Below are 17490 nucleotides of genomic sequence, written 5' to 3' on the forward strand. Positions count from 1 at the left end.
GCCAGGCGCCAAGAATGATAAAGCCGCGAGAAGAAGTCGAAGGAACAAAAACTAGAAGAAGAGTGTGGTAAACCCTCGGCCTTCAGCGAAGAATCTCCGTTCCTGAGCCCCAGGCCCCAGGGGAGTGAATATGGGGGGGACAGGAGTCCCAAATGGTGAGAGGCGGCCACGTCTTAAAACTAGGCGAAAAGCATTCTTAAAAAACCTAAGTTTTTTAGGTTTATAGTTTAGATCCATAGACAGTAGTGAAAGCACTGGACATGAAAGGAGAGACGGTCACCATGGCATATTTCTCTTCAAGCAGCTACTGTGTGTGACATGAAAGCACAAAAGTTCTACTGTGTTTCCAAGAGGAAGCCGATGGCGAAAGAAGGAAACTTCTCTCTCTCCTAATAGACTGAGGGGTGCTTGTGTAAAAGGAGAGTATTGGATTGGGAATTAATGTATCAGAAGGGATTTGAATGTTAAAGGACTGAGAGGAGGAGGAGGAGGAGTGTTTTGAAAGTATTCTATTGTGGATTGTTGTGTGTATGTAGTTTTCCCCTTCCTTTTCGTGTCTGTGTAAATTAATAAAGTGTTGTCTTTTCCCTCCATTCCCAAGTTAAAGCCTGCTTTGTTCTGTTCCCGAGTCACATCTCACAGCAACCATTTCAGAGGATACACCTTTCATGGGGGCACTGGCACTATGCCAGGGTCAATCCATGACAGTTGGTAACATCAAATCATTTCAAGAGCTCTGGAATTTTCATGAATTTTGTAGGGTTTCAAACATACTTCAGTAAAAGTTCAGGCACATACTAGTTTAGAATCCCAGCATTCACAGGTGTCTCCCATTTTAAGGACTCTCATGTAGCATCCATAGCCCAGTAAAGTGAACACAGATGGCACGACAATATCCTGTATGCAGAAACACATGCCTGGCATTTCTATATGCAAACTCAGCAAGTAACTATCAACTATAACTGTTTCCCCTCTTATCCACAAGATATATTTGTTTTGTCCTCTGTAGAGGAAGATCAGTCCTGCAGTATGTCCTTATTTATGCAGGAAAAAACATTCTTTGTCTATGTTGTGGGAGAAAAGGAAGTTATGAGGTGAAAAATAAATTAAAAATAGCAATTTTGCAAATATTTCCCTCTGTGCATTGCTCTGCTGTTGAGGCCACAAGCAAGTCCAGCAGCAGCATTTCTCTGGTGATTTTTAGTTTCTGGACCACTAAACCAAAGCTGTTAAAGAGGAACAAGTGTGCCTTAGCTGGACTAAAACAAAGACCATTAGCAAGAGCCTCCATGAAAGGGCCAATGTGATTTGGCTGTGGTTCCAGCAGCTGCAAAATCACAAGCACTCCAGGTCTGTGTTGCTGCTCAGTCAGGAGGCAAGATGTCCCTTTCCACAGAAAAATTCTGTCAGGAATGAGGTCCAACAGTAGAGGAGAAGGACATCAGTCTTTGACCGTACTGCTCTCCAAGAAGAGACACAGTCACCATAAGGGAAATATTTAGCTGTTACAAGCATGCAGCACCTCCTCAGCTTCCTATCACTCCCTGCAACCTTCTGCCAGGAATGTGTGCTAATAGCCAAAAAAGAGGTTCACCAGCTTTCCACCATGGATTATGTCCATGAAGTGTCAGTCACCCCATCCCAAAGCTCCCAGGTGGAATCTTCCTAACTGTCCCCCCAAGTGCTGGCCTGACTGCCTGACCTCTTTGAAAAGGAGCAGAGGTGATTACAGTGCTTAGAGTGGCAGAGGTTAAACATTACCCAGCATCTGAATTCTGCCCTCTTGCAGGCAAGGCTGTATTTCAGCAGCAGGCAAGCGGTCCTTTATCTCCTCGACCCAACAATTACCACAGGCTTACCAAGACTTGATACTTTTATAGTGTCAGTGATATCTAAACATAAACCACAAGCCTGGTCTGCAATGCTACTGCTGCTGTCACTGTATCACATCCAGCAACATATTAGTTTTGTCAGGCAGTTCATAATAGGACAGTGAATTTTGTCCTCAGAAAAATGTTACTATATCTAAAAGACAGGATGTCAGGAGTAGCTCCACTAAACCTGCTCTTCGGTGCCTCAAGCTGTAAGGAACGCAGAGAGCATCTAGCCTTCCCCTTCCAGTGGCTTTTGCTGTGAACTGGGAAACCATGAAAACTTTGGAGACACTTCGAGGAATTAATATGAAATATTTCTAGTTTGTGTCAAGCTGTGTGGCTTTGTGACAGGCATTTACTATTAGGTAAACTTCTGTAGGTAGGAAGATATTCACTCCATTTGCTTATGTCAAACTTGTCAAAATCATTATAAAACTGCTTTGAGTCAAATAAATGTTTTTTTTCAAGTTGAAATATTGTTTGGTTAAGTTTTTTGGGATTTTTTTCTTTTTATTCTTAGTTGTTATTTCTTTGTTTTAGTTATTTTAGGTTCAGGCTAGATTATTTTCAGACTCTACTCTGGTGCAGATATGTTGACTTAAAACAATTAATGATTTCCTCTGATTTGCTCTCTGTTTCCCAAGGTGATTTTTAAATCTAAAAACCAAATAAGTCTTTCCCATGATTCCCAGCTTGCCAGTTTCCTGGCTTTTTGTAGCAGCACATGAGTGCTTTAGCACACAATGGTGGGGAAATACATTCTCCAGTAATAAAGTGCTTCTCAGCTCCACCCAGTAAAAACATGGGTTAGCTCTAAGAGTGGAAAACAAATTGTGAAGTCAACTCAGAAGGCACAGCTCCCCTACACTTCTTATCCAAGGAAGGAGGTGTTCCTCTTGGTCCAAAGCCCTTCTGATTGACTACCTTGTTGTTTTATCCAGCCAGGGACCAAAATTGCAAAATGCAGTGAGGAGAAAGGCAGATTAACATCAGTGGGCTAAGAGAGAGTATGTGCAGGTAGAAGCTCCTTTTTTCTTAGTAGGTAACACTTGTGGGAATGTGCAGTGTTGTTGCATTTATGTATGGCAAATACAGCACAGAAAACTGAATAAAAATCTCCATCAAAGGTTAACAGATGAGGGATATGAGCTGATGATTGAATTGCATCTACAGTTATGGAGAAACCACAGACTAAACCTCAGATGGTTCAACTTAAGAGCATGCCACTGAATTTTTAAAAAATTATTTTGAGACCTAGCTGGTTCCACATCTTTTATTTCAGGCCTTAGCTCCTTGAGGTTAATAACCCCTTCAATACTTGCTTCTTTTGGCACTGGTAAAACTGATGCCAGGAGGCATTCCTGCTGTGCAGAACCTGCCCTGGTAAAGCAAGCTCACTCCACACAGGACAGCATGTCCTTGAAGGATGAGATCATAATTTGTAATTAATACTTTCCATTCTACAGTTTAATGGATATCCTGAAAAAATACCCCCTGCCAAAACAAAAGTTAAATAATGAAATCATTCTGCTTTACAGGTCAACAATTTTTTACTCATAAAATGCAAATATCACTTGCTAAAAACTAAGAGGGCGAACAGGTTTCCTGGTAGCAGTGAGCTAGCAAGAGAGTGCTTCTTGTTCCCATCATGGGAAAAGCACAATGGTGCTGGGAGTGGACACTTCCAGAAAGTTTTGGCTGTTTGCATCCCCTTTCAGTTCTGGAAGCCAAGTATTGCCACAAGGGTTAAAACCTCCAAAAAGAAGACACTGAGTAGCAATATCTGAAACTCCATGGGAAACCCCAGGGACGCCCATGCTCAGCAGCCTCTATCAGGAGTAAGTTCTACTTGTTTTCTCAAAAGAGATCTGAGAGGGGACTGCTGCTTTGCAATTAGCTACTTTTCATCTGGAGCATCTCCCACCCTTAGGGATTGCATAATGCAGTTCAACAGAGGGACACAGCAGTGGGGTGTTTCAACCACAAATACTTTACCAATATTCAGCTGGCAGCCATTTGTATATGGGCAAGGGGACAGAGGAAACATCACTGTGGCTTTATGTTACTGCAGAAGATTTTGTGCTTCCAGTTAATTTAGGTGCAAGCAAGAGCTGGTTACTCCTAGAATGGAAGATCAGTAATGAGTCAGCCCTTCCTCTTTTTAAGTCACTGAGTCCTTTTAGGGTCAAATACAACTGTCCTGGGTATGTGTCCTCTGCAGTTTCCTTTAGAGCGAGTCCTCATTGCTGTCAAATGTTGGATTGCTATGGCCTCCCATATTTCCTTCTACTGTTACTGTCACAGAATCTGAGAAGAAGGTTTCATTCAGAGGTGGCCAGGCTGGGTCCTGCTCCAACATGTGCTGCAGCCTCTTGTAGTGGCTCCTTGAGTGGTACCCAAATGCCTTTTTCAGAAGCAGCCACAGGGGTCTGTTCTCAATGACAGCTTCCTGAAAAGGTAAAAGGAAAAGAGGGTTTAAGAGGACCTGGACAGCCATTTACTCTTCAACCAGAGTACAAGCATGGGGCACATAGTGGAGACCCAGATCTCCCACCTGCCCTGCTCATCCATGTCCCTTAAACAGCCTTTTATTGACCACATTTCACACCAGCTCCACCAGAGTTCTCCACCAGAGGAAAGAAAAGGTGGCCATGTCTTGCATTCCCTTATCATTCAGATGGAGTGCTTTAAGAAAAGGGAGCAAGGGTGAGATAGCAGTAATTACTCCTGTTTTACTAGATATTCCCAAACTGGGCTGAGGAGGAGGGAGAAAGGACAAGACTTGACCATTTTTCCTCACAAATTAGTGCTGACCAGCTCATCCAATGATGCACACTCACCTCGACAAGAAAGGACACAGCCAGTGTGACTGCAAGCATTCCCACCATGGAGATTCTCCACGTGGTAGGGGTGCAAACGAGCTGGGGAAAAAGCAGGACAAGCTATTCAGCAATGAGTCCACAGTAAACACTGGTGGGTACTTGTGCAATAGGACACAGAATCATTTAAGTTGGGAAAAATCCTAAAGGTCATTAAGCCAAACCATAAACCTGGCACTGCCAAGTCCACCACAGTGCCACAGCTACATTTCTTTTAAATACTTCCAGGGATGATGGCTTAACCACTTCCCTGAGCAGTCTGTTCAGTTTGTAACAGTTCCAGTTAAAAATTTTTCTTAATCTCCAGTCTAAACTTTCCTTGGCACAACCTGTGGCCATTTTCTCTCTACCACTTGTTACATGGGAGACAAAACGTGACACCTTGCTACAACCTCCTGTCAGGTAACTGTAGACAGAATTAAGGTCTCCTCTGTGCCTCCTTTTCCTGAGACTAAATAAACACAGCTCCCTCAGCCACTCCTTACATGACTTGTGTTCCAGCTTCAGCAGCTTCATGTCATAAAAAGCCAGACTCCCAAAATGGCTTACCCTGCTGATGAGCTAATACTGCTATTTGTCTTGAGGAATTACTGATAAAGATGCTTTTAAATCTATGATGCAGTAGAGCAAACAGAGAAAACCATGCTTTAGATCTGCAAGAGGAAATCTAACTGTCTTTTTACTTTCCAATATTAAGAAATAGTTCAAACTGAGTATTTCAGCCCCAAACCCAGTTCCAGCTTCCCAGAGATGGGGCTGGCTCTGGCTGTAGCTCAGCTGCTTTTGGAGATGCAGCTCAGATCCACGATCTGCAGTTTCTCCAGGGCTAGGCTGTTGCAGAGGTTTTTATTGCTACTCCCTCATTTTCCCTTCTCAGCAATTCCAGTGAATTCCCTCCAGACTTCTTGGGCTGGGAGTTTTGCAGTTCTCCCCAAAAGCATTTTATCCCCTCGCAGCTGCAGTGCTGAAAAATGTCCTGTGCCAGCACAGTCCACAACAGGACGGTGACTTGCTTTGAAGTGCCATCTCGTGGCAGGTTCTCTTACTGGGTCTGCCTGCTGAGCCGGGCTCTGCAAATAGTTACAGGCAAGAGCGGTAAGTGGGCTGTTTGACTTTTAAAATAGAGACTCGGACCCTTTGACTATCTTTCTTTATACAAATTCCATTAATCCCATGTCTAAACAGACTTGCTAACTGACACGCAAACATACAGGACTGGAAGCTGCATTGTGTTCAGCACTTGTGACTCAAGGCCACTGCTCTGATTGCAAATGTACAGAAAAAAACAGCTGCATGGTGCTTGTCATGTTTTGTTCCTGTGACTCCTACAGCAAGACTGTGAGAGTGTCACAGTAAAGAAGGCTAATATCTCCCAGCCTCAACATACTAATTGTCAGCTCCACTGACAACCCCATCCTTCAGCTGATGTAGATCTTATCCTTCCCTCACATTTCCCTTGGGATGGATTTGCACAAGAAAACTCCCAGCTTGCATTCTGCCAGACGACATAAGTCAAGCCTTATTGGTATTTATTAATCAAGGATCAAGACAGATCCTCTCTTGCCATGGCAGCCCCACTACTCTTCCTTACAATTGTTCTAAACCCAAATCCTACTTTGGGAAACTTTACCTAAAATTTAAACGGGGAGCCTGAAAAGCCTGGGGACTGGAACTGAGAGCTGCTCTGAGAGCCAACCGGCAGATTTTGGCAAGAGGATCTTTGTTCAGAGCAGCACAGCTTGACAAACACAAGGACACGGTGCTTTATTTTAAATGTGCAGAGCCCAGCCCTGTTCTGCTCCTGGCTTCACAAGCCACCAACATACCACACATAAGCTTAGTGATTTTGTCTTCTGTTGCTTGGACAATGTGCTGAAACAATCAAAATTACATGTGTAGCTGTCCCACTGAATGCACAGATACTAGTTTGGAGACACTGTATTTCCAGAAGTTTCTATAATCCCATCATCTACAATCCACCTCTTTAAATATTATTTAGAGATGCAAAAGTCTGTGTCTTTCGTTAAAACAATCCCAGTGTGCTTATAATGGACTGGCAGTAGGAAGAAAATCTCCTTTGGAACAATACTCACATCCATCTTGGAGTAGAGATCATCAATGTCAGCAAACATCAAGAAGAGGCAAATGCCCAGCTGCCCTATGAGCACCAGTATGAACACATCTGAAGGGACAAGAGCAAAGAAAAAAACCCACAGATTTATGAGCAATTTCAGCTGTTTGCCTTTACTGTAGAAGATTGTAATAATTTTCTGTGTTACACAGTCATCAAAAGAATCCATGATTTAGAAAAGAATTTTCAGCAAGAGAAAAATGAACAGAAACCCCAGCTTTACTAAATCAAGTGGATATACATGAGTGTGGGACAAGCACTGTAGCCACAAATTTAAAACACCAAATGGGTATTTTGAACAACTGATTTGACCTTCTATATCTGAGAAGCTTTATAGCTTTCCAGTGAGTCTCTCTCTGATCACAGTATATTCTGTGATTCAGAAAACAGCCAGGATATATTCTTGATTTTGTTAATATGGTTAGGAATGCTGCCTTCAACTCCATCTGTAGATAAATGTTCCAATAATGAGTAAATTCATTTGTTCTTCAGCTGGCATGCACTGAACTTCATCCTCCACCCACTCATTTGTGTTTTGTCTTGTTCTGGGAGACCAATGACCCACTTTTCTGCTCTCTACAAGGAATGCCCCCTCTTCACTATTACTATACTAAAACATCAAAGCCATGAAACCTGCTGCATTATTTTAACTCTTCAGTAAAAAAATATTAAAAAGAGCTGAAGAGAGTTTAAAAGCATGCTGCAGGATTTGTCCCAAACAGAAAAAGACCAGCTCTTCCATGACTCACTGCATCTTCTGGAACTGTCACAAACATATGTGCTCATCTTCCCTTCACATGACAGTCTTTCTCCTGATTTTTTGGCTGACATAATTTTGGTCAAGTTAAATTTTTCCCTATTAAACTGACCTGCATATATAAGTTGAGTTATATATAATTTCTTCTCTCGCCATACTTACAGTTGGTGTATATGGGTTGCCTGAAAGGCTTTCCCTTGGAAAACACCAGTGCTACAATGAGGCAATTGATGGTACTTAGCAGCCACACTGTGGTGTTTTCATAGCTCTTGAAGCCATTGTCTGCTTGCTCATGGGCTCCATCTCTCACCCCGTGGAGCCCCAGGCTGGAGGATGAATTCTTCTCATGATTGTTCACTGACAGGCAGGCACTGAAAAAGAGCGTCACACTGCTCAGGAAATGATCATTGTCCTGGTTATTTCCCCCATCTTCCACTATTAAATATCAGGAATCCTCCCTCAAAGCCATGATATAGGTTATTGGCAATGCCTTCAATCTCACCACTGGCTGAGCTTGCTGAACTTGTTAGAGCTTGAGCTCAGACCTGGTCTCTCCTGCAATCAAATCCTCCTCTCTGTGCTCAGCAGAAGCATTCTTACCACATGAACTGTGTGTGGCAGGTTGCTGGAGAGCTTAGGGACCTCAGGCAACACTGGTTAAAGTGTCTGCACCCTGTGGGCAGCACAGGGTCTGCTGCAGCTGCACATCAGGCCTGCAGTTCAGCTGATCAATAGCTTCACACAGAACTGCCCCACCAGGTCAACCCTGTGGTATCCAGAGTCCCAGAAAGAGGACAGAAAGTCCTACCTGTGTATATCAGTCTGGGAATACCAAGGCTGCTCCTGGACCACCACAAACCCGAAGATCTGCATGCTGAGGCTGAAGAGGATGTTAAGCACAACAGAGAGCAGCAATGGGGGTGAGATGAGCTGGCTTGGAGGCCTGTAGGGGACCAGCTTTGGATAGGCACGTGTGAAACTCACTGAAATATGCACAGGTGTGTTTACTAGTGTGTCCAAAATACAGGCAGTGATGCTGTGTAATAGTGACTGTATCAATGGCACTTTTGCAGTCTGTAATAGTCTTAATAAAACATACAAAGATTGTATCAAGTACAAAACACAGTTGTTTTCTTACAAAATCACATTTACACAGAAGAGGTTAGTACATTAGTAATGTCATCTATCATGAGGTATTTTTGAAAAATAAAATGTTGGCTTTTTATTTTCTTTAGCTACTGTCAGGCCCAAGACTATGAACATATACTTATGCTCTTCTCTTTCTGTCACTTGCCAGCTGTGGCTTGGGAATTTTTGCTGCCCATGTTCTGTTCATCCTCCTGAACTAAACACCTAACCAGGTTATTTGAGCTGGAGAAGGACAGCATTGCCTGACACAACAGGTTTTCCTCTGTTCTTAGGTTTAACAAAATTATCCAGACTTTGAGTAAAAGAGTTATGCACAAAGCTTTAATGCAAATTCAGATAAACTACTTACAGCAATGTAGCTTTTGGCACGCAGTGTTGTTGTGGCTGACCTTTTAAGCCTTGATTTCATTAAAGTCTTTTCCTGTTGTCTGTGTTCCAGCAAGGGTGGAACATACCAGGATGTGGTTTTGCTGTATGCTTTTCATGGCCCTCTCCTTGCCATTCCTGCTTCTAAAACCTTCCCTGCACTTACTCTGTCTCAATAACATTGTCTTTCTTCCTCAGCACAGGTTTTCCCTCTTATTCTTGGCTTACAGCTCCCTGCTCTGTAGTGTCTGACAGCTGTCATTTCTTTCTTCTCAATTTTCTTCTTTTCTTTCAGGGCTCTGGTTTACACAGCTTCAAATGTGAGCTGGACTTGTAAAAACTAATCCCTACTTTTTCATTTGGGCATGGAGCCAGGTGTCTTCTTAATCTGCCTTCCTAAGTCAACAGGAAAGTGCCTGAAGAGACTTTCCACTGCACTTGGTGTGGGTTTACTCCTTGGTCCTAAAGACAGCAGCCCAGTTAGCAACAACCTACACACTCAGCAAATGCACCACTAGGTACTTCCCATCTTTAGAGCTTTTCTCAAACAAGACCCCTCTTCTACTAATCCAAACATCCTGTATTCTACATAGAGGAGGTTTAGTCAGCAGAAAGCTTGGCCTCCATTTTCTTTCCTTCTCAATGTACAATTATGTATTTCCAAGGAGGAGACAAATATTTGAGATCATTCTCTCATTAATTACTTAGGATGACTGAGGGGCTTACTTGTCACACCAATTACGGTGGTAATAGCCAGATCTTGGAACAAAAATTGGTAATTCCCAAAGGAGTTTAGTTGCTGAAAAGAGGAAAACAAAGAAAAAAAAATCACAAATCAGACATTTGCCATGGGCATGTTTATATTGTCTCCAGAAAGCCATGTTATATCCATGCAGCTCCTGCTCTGCTGTTTGTTCTCAAAGGCTACTTTGCAGATAAGGAGACCACACATTTCACCACCCTGCCAACAGGTTCCTCATCATTGGGCCTGCGGTGAATATTCTCATCTTGCACATTGTTTGGACTAACTACACTTTCAGTTCACTCCAGGCAATAAAAGAGAATACTTGAAGAGACTGCTTTCTCACTGCTGGGTTACTTCTGAACACAAAGCCCTCCTCTCCATCTGGGAAAAAGCCATGCAAAAGTGGTTTAAGGCACTCCAGGGGATTTGCTTACTGTCAAGTTAATTCATGTTTTAAATGCTGAATAAATTATAACAGCATATGCTTACACCAGATTCTTCCTTTTCACAGACATATGCCCTCATCCAAAACACCATTCAGTATCTCAACTTTCTTTCTGCCCAGCTTGGATCTCGAGCCCTCTGGCTGAAGTTAATGGGAAGAATCTTGCCAGTTTTCTACTGGAGGACCTTATGATCACACCACAAAAGATTGCAGCTCAGGTAAAGGTAAATCTCCATCTCCCAGTCTCATGTGGCTTTTATGCCCTATTTCTCCTGCAAGGAAATAGCAGCTTACCCACTTCCAGCCAATGTGTTCCCAATACATACCCAGTAAAGCAGGAGAACACCAAGGTACTGAATTATGCTGTACAGTGCCATGTACTTGAACATGCAGAAGGAAGTGACAAGAGCAGCACGACCTTCCCTGTGTGAAGACATAAATAAAGTACAGCAATTAGGTGGTGGGTCTGTCCTGGTGCCAGTTCTCCCAAAAGGCTGTTGAAAAACAAGGGATGTGTCACAAGCAGAGAGGCCTCTACCAGTATCTTGCTGGGAGGTGAAATAAATAAAATCTGACCTAAACGAAAGTAAAATCTTCACTTGCAGAAATCTTGTTCAATAAAATGGGCTTGATTCCTGTCAGCTGTGCTCGGTAGACTACGATTTACCCCAGCAACTTTTTCTGCTGACATTAATAGTGTAGGTAGCAAACTCTGTATGAGGAAAAACTTACAAAGCCAAGCAGCCACTCAGTGAGTTCAGAACTAACAAGTCCTCTCATCCTACAGTTCATCCTACAGAACATATAATATCCAATCAGGATAATGCTCTCTCCCTGGCTACTCAAACACCCCAGTAAGCAAAATCAGGATCCTGGCATAATAGATGATGTATTTTACTGGCATAGGGTATCAGAGGTAGGGCCTGAAATTCATTTACAGGTTGTCTGTGGACATTTGTTTCAGCTTATGGAGCATTGTTAATTTTGTTATGAAAATTTAAAATACTTTTAAAATTAGAAGTATTTAAAATACTTTTGATGACATAAAGCTCAACTGTAAATGTCTTCCTCTTGTGATAATTAATGTACCTTAAAGGAATTTCAGATAGGGACTAGGCAAATGGCAATTTCAAGGTCAAAGATTTTTTTTCTCTAGATATGCATATTGTGACTTGATGGGAATATCCAAGCCTAATGTTTGAGAGGAGTGGGAACTTCCTTCTTTATGAAATAGGAAACAAAATCCCATGCTTACCTGATTAGCTCTGGAACACAGGCTATGCTGGGCGTTCGGGATGTGAAAGGTGAAGCCACAGACGCCTCCTGCTCTGACAGGGATATCCCTGCATGTGCCACTTTCAAAGCCTGAAAGTCACATTCCTCCTCAGTGCTCACCAGGAAGACACAGCAACCTACATGTCAGCCAAGCAGTGACCCCTTATCACAGGATGTGTTCTGTGACAGCAGTCCCTCTTCACTCCCGGGGTGTGCTCCACCCTGAGGGCTCCTCCAGTGAGATGCCGAGTCCAGGGAGAGAAAGGGGATGACAGCAAGGAAAGTTCATTTTCCACAGACCCCATGGCCATCCACTACCTGATGCAGAAGACACGTTTGGCTCTGCCTCCATTTTTAGCACTTGTTTGTTCCCATGCTTTATGCAGCTAGTCTGGGTTCTCTGCTTGCTCCCCCCAGGAGAACCTTCTGGTGGATTTTGCAAGGAAAATGAACCAGACTTTGAGATAACAAACTGCAAAAATCTCTGCCTAGGACAGCTCTTGCATGTGGGATCAGGTCTAAATCAATACTGGTGAAAGTACAGCTGCTCTGTGAATAAGTGGTACACTCCCATCTCCAGCATGTACTCAGTTTGGAATATTCTACTGGTGTTACTCTAATTTCTCAATTTTAAAATATACTGTAAAAAAATTCACTTACCCCACAGTCATTGGCTCCATCTCCACACATGCCCACAAAGTAACTAAAAAATAAAGTGATAAGGCAAGTGAGGAATCTGACCCTGCTCTATGCAAGTCATTTACGCAAGTCATACAAGATTTTTGTTAAAAGCCTTTCTGGAAAGTTAAAGCCTGTCTGGCCAGACAGCAGTTGAGGTGCTCACAACTGGACACACCAGGCTGATAATCTGAAATGGCCTAAAGCTCACCTTGCTCTAGGACAAGACCTGGGGCTAGCTAAGTGAAATAAGGGTGAGGATCTTAAAAACACTTGGGAAACAGCTGAACAACAGGCAACAAGATGCTTGTGGCTCAGGAATATATCTATATATCTGTATCTATCTCTCTCTCTCTCTTTGTCTATATATATATATTTATATATATCACTGTGACTGTGAACAATCCAGACTGCCCTGACATATTTTCTAACCCATCACATTGAGCCAGCAGTAGCACAGTAAAGAGACAGCAAGCTCAGAGAAGCTGCAGTGCTGGGAGAGATTCTTAAAAATCTTGGGGAGACAAGTGTCAATCCTTCAGGCCCAGAGAGAAGTAAAGATGAAGAATGATATGAACAAACAAAATCCAGGACCATGAAAATATTTGATCTTTGACAGGTTGCCAAACCAGAATTGAGTTCAGTGTCTCTTTTTTTAAAGAATTTTGGAATTTAATTGCCAATTTGAAGATGTATAAGGGTTTCAATTTTGTGCAGTTCCATGAAACTCTATGCTAGACAAAAGCTACTAGACTCTTTACAAGCCTGTAAATTCAACAAACACTTTCAAATTCATTAGGAACTTACTCTAGCTTTTGAAACTCTTCTACAAGACTGGATTTCTGACTAGGAGACATTCTAGCAAAAACTGTTCCATTCAGCAAGAGCTATAAGGAGAAAAATAGGAAATTATTTTTTAAAATAGTTGAAGTGATTTCAGTAGTAATCTGAGTTAAAATCACCAAATATCACATTTATAAATTACTGATTCTACACTTGAAAGGAGGGAAAGGCTGATGAGCAAAGATAAAGGGGATCTTAATCAATATTTTGAAAAAGTAACAATGACAATAAGGACAAGAGGCCTAGTATGCCATTTGAGTTACCTGATGAACACAGATTGCCAGGCAGGGACTGATAAGAAGAGAATTCATGAGAATTCATGATAGTCTGTGCATGGAGCAGACAAGCTATGCTGAATTGCATCATGTGTAATATCACATTTTCTCCTGTTCTCCAAAACGGGTCAGAGTCAGTGCTGTGCAAGGGCTAGGGATATGGCCACAAGTGTTTCAGATCATGTCCTCTCACTTTAAGGCATGCCTGCTCCTCTAATGTGCAGAGAAAAAGACAGGGATTTTCAGATCCTTCCCCATATAATAATATCAGAGATTTATCCAGCCTATAAGTATTTCAGGGTTATAATTGTTCCCAAAGATGTCCTGGTACAGATCTCTTCAGCTAATTGTACCAGGACCATTCGTATCTCCTGAATGGCAAGGCTACTCCAGTTACATAATCCAGGTCTTACCTTTGGAAGTAAGTGTCTGAAATGGTGTGCTACAATTTGGTAAGATTTTCCACTCATGGCAAAATGATACTGGCCTGATCCCAATGCCAGCCTGATTCCTGGCTCAGTCTGATTGTCATCCTCCTATAAAATGAGACAGAATGAGTGCTGTGCCCAGGTCCTCAAAACCTACTCTATGTTTACACAGACACTACCATAGACAAAGTAAAGGGCATACTGTGAAGAGGGTAATTTTGAAGGCTCTGGGAAACTTGGATTCAAGGCCCGTGGCCTTTGCTTGGATTTGTAAGGAGATTGAGGAACATTACGCCAGTAATTTCAGTGTTAACTGGGTGTTCATTGCAGGAGTTCTACCAAATGGATTGTTGCATTTGTAGAATTCATGCAACAGTGCCAGTCTGGTGGGCTGTGCTGGAAATGAGAGGGACTAGAGGCAGCAGATGTGCACCACATCTAAGGAAGTCTTTGTGCAGTGAAACTCAAGACAGAAGTTGCTCAGGCTGAGGAACTACTGCAGATGTTCCCTACCATCTGCCTGTCTCTGTACTTCCCAGAGAAGGGTCAGCACCTTCAGATTAACTCTTCATGGAGAAAGTAACTGGTCTTTTTCCCAGCTTCTCTGTGGAGATGCTTGATGAAATATATGTCTTGGCCTTGGCCTATCACTCACTGTGTATATGCAATTTCTCAACAGTGGGTCCATGTTTTAATTCTGCAGGTATAGGAAAGTGCTAACACTCTATCTGCTTGAACAGGGCTGGTTTGTTCAATGCAGCCCCACAGATTTTAAGTCCACATCTATACCATCAAATTTATCTTGCAGGAAAAGCAAGCATTTAAACTGATTGGCATCAGCTAAGCATGAAGGCTGCAGACAAATCTTTCTGGGATATCTGCAAAGCTGGTCTCAAACCCATCTAGGCAATTAGCAAAAATGTGTTCACAGGATAAAATGCTAGGAAGTAAGCTCTAGGGGAGCACATTTCTATAAAGATCCCCTCTTCATAAACACTCTTCTAGCACATATTCTGGTGGTGAATAGTGGTTCTCTGTTATACTACCATAATCCCACTCCTTGTTTAAAGCATTCCATCCTAATTTGCTTTCCTACTGCAGAAAACCTGCTTCTGATATGCTCACCAGGCTTCTGTAGTCTTCAATTTTGTTTTCTAGGGATTTCCAGGTTACAGATGCTGGAAAAGATCCAGGCACTTCGTTTGCTTCCACAAGAATCACTCTGTGTGTTGGAGCTATCATGCCAGCATTTTTGGCAACTGTTATAGCTGTCTGAATGTTGTCCCCTACAAAAATCAAAGGAAGTGTTATCTAAACATTTCTGCAGTGAAGAATTGTTTATTCATTAGCCTGAATTCTGAGTTTTCAAATATATCCAGAAGAATTACTAAAATTTCAGTGCCTGCGCATAAGAAAGTTTTTGATAAAGATTAAAACTTTGCAGATAAGGTTTGTCTCAATCAATAAACATATTTTCATTTGGAAAATAAACATTTTGATCTGGACATGAAGTATTTTCATATTCTGGTTGAAGAAATCCATATGGGGAATATGCTCCTAGATTATTTGTTTTAAACAAAAACCAGAAAGTGTTCAGTGCTAAGTTGCTGCTGGTATCTTTGATTTGCATTGATTTGCTTTGGTGTATGTGAGCTGAAAGGGGTGAGGCCCAAGTCTTTGGGCAATGGAAAAACTTGGGGTTATTTTATCCAAGCCATTGTTTGGATTTGGATAGAATAGCCCTTCAAGAAGAAAAAAAAAAAAAAAAGGATAGACGGTCACTGATAGGCATGAGTTACAGATGTCAAAAGGTTTGGAGATTTGTCCTGAGCACACATGCCCCATTTCTGCTCATTTCAGGAGGCCCTATAAAAAAGGGATCTTACATGACAAGCCATTATTAGAATCAGACACACCCTGGTGAATTTGCCAGGGACAACACGCTTCACCTCATGTCATTATTAAAACACAGACGTTTCTTGGATTAAATATCCGTGCCTTCCTGCCAGTGGTGTTGACAGACTTTGCGCTTAAACATTGTTGGACTCCCTGTCTGGGCCAGTGACCACAAAAATAATCCGCCTTTTTTAGGTACCTGTGACCATAACGCTCCTGATGCGGGCAGCACTGAGCTCTTCCAGAACAGGCCTTGTCTCCCTCTTTAATCGATTCTCCATTATCAACAGACCCAGGAATGTCAGATCAGATTCTACTTCCTCCCTAACAGACAAAAAGAGACAGATTTAATTATTCATTTTCACTGGATTTCGTGATAGTCAGTTATAACTATCAACCATCCCACTTAACTCAAAAGAATTAAAATAATTTGTCTATTTTATGCAGTCCCAGGATGTCTGACTTTTGTGGGTCTATTTCAATACCAGCAGTGCTAATTCAGTACCAGAACCCTGAATTTCCTGCAGGACTCCCAATCTGTGGTGGTCTGATTTGGAAAGTCCCTGCACACTACACCTCATTTGAGGACTGTACAACAAAGAAACACACCTTAGTTAATGTGTCTGCTCCTCTTGACAGCAAGACCTAAGCAAACAGCCTATGACAATTTGTTTTCTTCAATTTCCTCCAATTCTGTTTTCCCCTGCATTTTTCTTTTCACCTGTGCTATTGCTTTTTTACAGTTGAACACATGCAGCTGAGAACAGAACTGAGTAGACACCCTACCCCTGAGTCATGAACTAGAGGTCTCTCAGGGACACAGGTCGACTCTGAAGAATCTGAAAAGAAGAAAAGCTTTCAAGCACTCATTTTAGACACCAAGGAGATGCCAAACACTTGCATGGCAGTCAAAGTAGCTGAGTCAGGTGGTGCCTGAATGGTCACTGCTTTCACAGCAGATCTTGTGTTTTACCAGCAGCTTTCCTCTTTCTCTTGGCAGCATAAACATCACGCATGCTGTAACTGCATACACAACTGCAAAATCTGGGCCATTTCACACACATTTGCTTGTTGGGTGGATAGGTCTGTTATGACACCTGTGACCAGAGTTATGTAACCGCTTGCACTCTGCCTCAGTGTCACCAGCCCATTCAGCAAAGCAAAAAACCCTGTGAGAAAGAAAGTGAGCCTCACCTGGATTAGGACCTGCAGCTAGTAAAGACAAAGGACAGCAGATGCTCAGTAACTGCAGGTATTTCAGAAGTGGTGTTTCTGGAGTATCACATACAAAAGCAAAAGGCTTTTGGAAAAAAACTATATGGATTCAAGTGAAAGATGCTCTTTTGTGCAGCACAGTTTTTACAAAACTAATACCACAAGCATAATAGAAGAGTTTGCTGACTTCAATAGCAACTAAAAAGGACTAAAGCGAGAAAGCTAAATGATTGAACTAACAGAACAGCAGAAGACAGTTTGCTCTGGGCTTTGTGGTATGCAGAGCCCTATGGGCTAAGGCTGGTTCCAAGGAGAAAGCTGTGGAGGAATCCATGTCTTGGCAGTTCTGCGATCCCCTTGGCATGCCTTTTGCTGCCTTTTACTGGGCTGGAGATCACTACTGGGAGTCATCTACTTCCTTTGCCTAATTGAAGAGTGTGGATAATAAAAAAAATTTAAAAGACTTCTCTTCAATTGAAAGCATGGGTAAATCTGCAAGGAGTCTAGTGTAAATGATGGAATGAACAGTGGGCA

At 42.2% G+C, this 17490-nt stretch overlaps 1 protein-coding gene across 1 annotated transcript in view; it reads right to left on the minus strand.

Moving 5' to 3' along the window:
* Positions 1 to 4101: 4101 nt before the first annotated feature.
* The window catches only part of ATP13A4 (ATPase 13A4), a 36536-nt gene continuing 23147 nt past the window's right edge, over positions 4102 to 17490 (minus strand). The window contains exons 18-30 of the mRNA XM_041414407.1: positions 15941 to 16065; positions 14971 to 15131; positions 13831 to 13953; positions 13107 to 13186; positions 12282 to 12324; positions 11602 to 11711; positions 10673 to 10769; positions 9883 to 9955; positions 8450 to 8624; positions 7804 to 8012; positions 6847 to 6935; positions 4715 to 4795; positions 4102 to 4323 (exon numbers count right to left, since the gene is read on the minus strand). Coding sequence (XP_041270341.1) covers positions 4102 to 4323; positions 4715 to 4795; positions 6847 to 6935; positions 7804 to 8012; positions 8450 to 8624; positions 9883 to 9955; positions 10673 to 10769; positions 11602 to 11711; positions 12282 to 12324; positions 13107 to 13186; positions 13831 to 13953; positions 14971 to 15131; positions 15941 to 16065 — 1588 coding nt within the window. The remainder of the gene's footprint in view (positions 4324 to 4714; positions 4796 to 6846; positions 6936 to 7803; positions 8013 to 8449; positions 8625 to 9882; positions 9956 to 10672; positions 10770 to 11601; positions 11712 to 12281; positions 12325 to 13106; positions 13187 to 13830; positions 13954 to 14970; positions 15132 to 15940; positions 16066 to 17490) is intronic.

The sequence above is a fragment of the Onychostruthus taczanowskii genome, unplaced genomic scaffold (genome assembly GCF_017590055.1).
Source record: "Onychostruthus taczanowskii isolate IOZ18803 unplaced genomic scaffold, ASM1759005v1 scaffold45, whole genome shotgun sequence".
Classification (NCBI taxonomy): Eukaryota; Metazoa; Chordata; class Aves; order Passeriformes; family Passeridae; genus Onychostruthus; species Onychostruthus taczanowskii.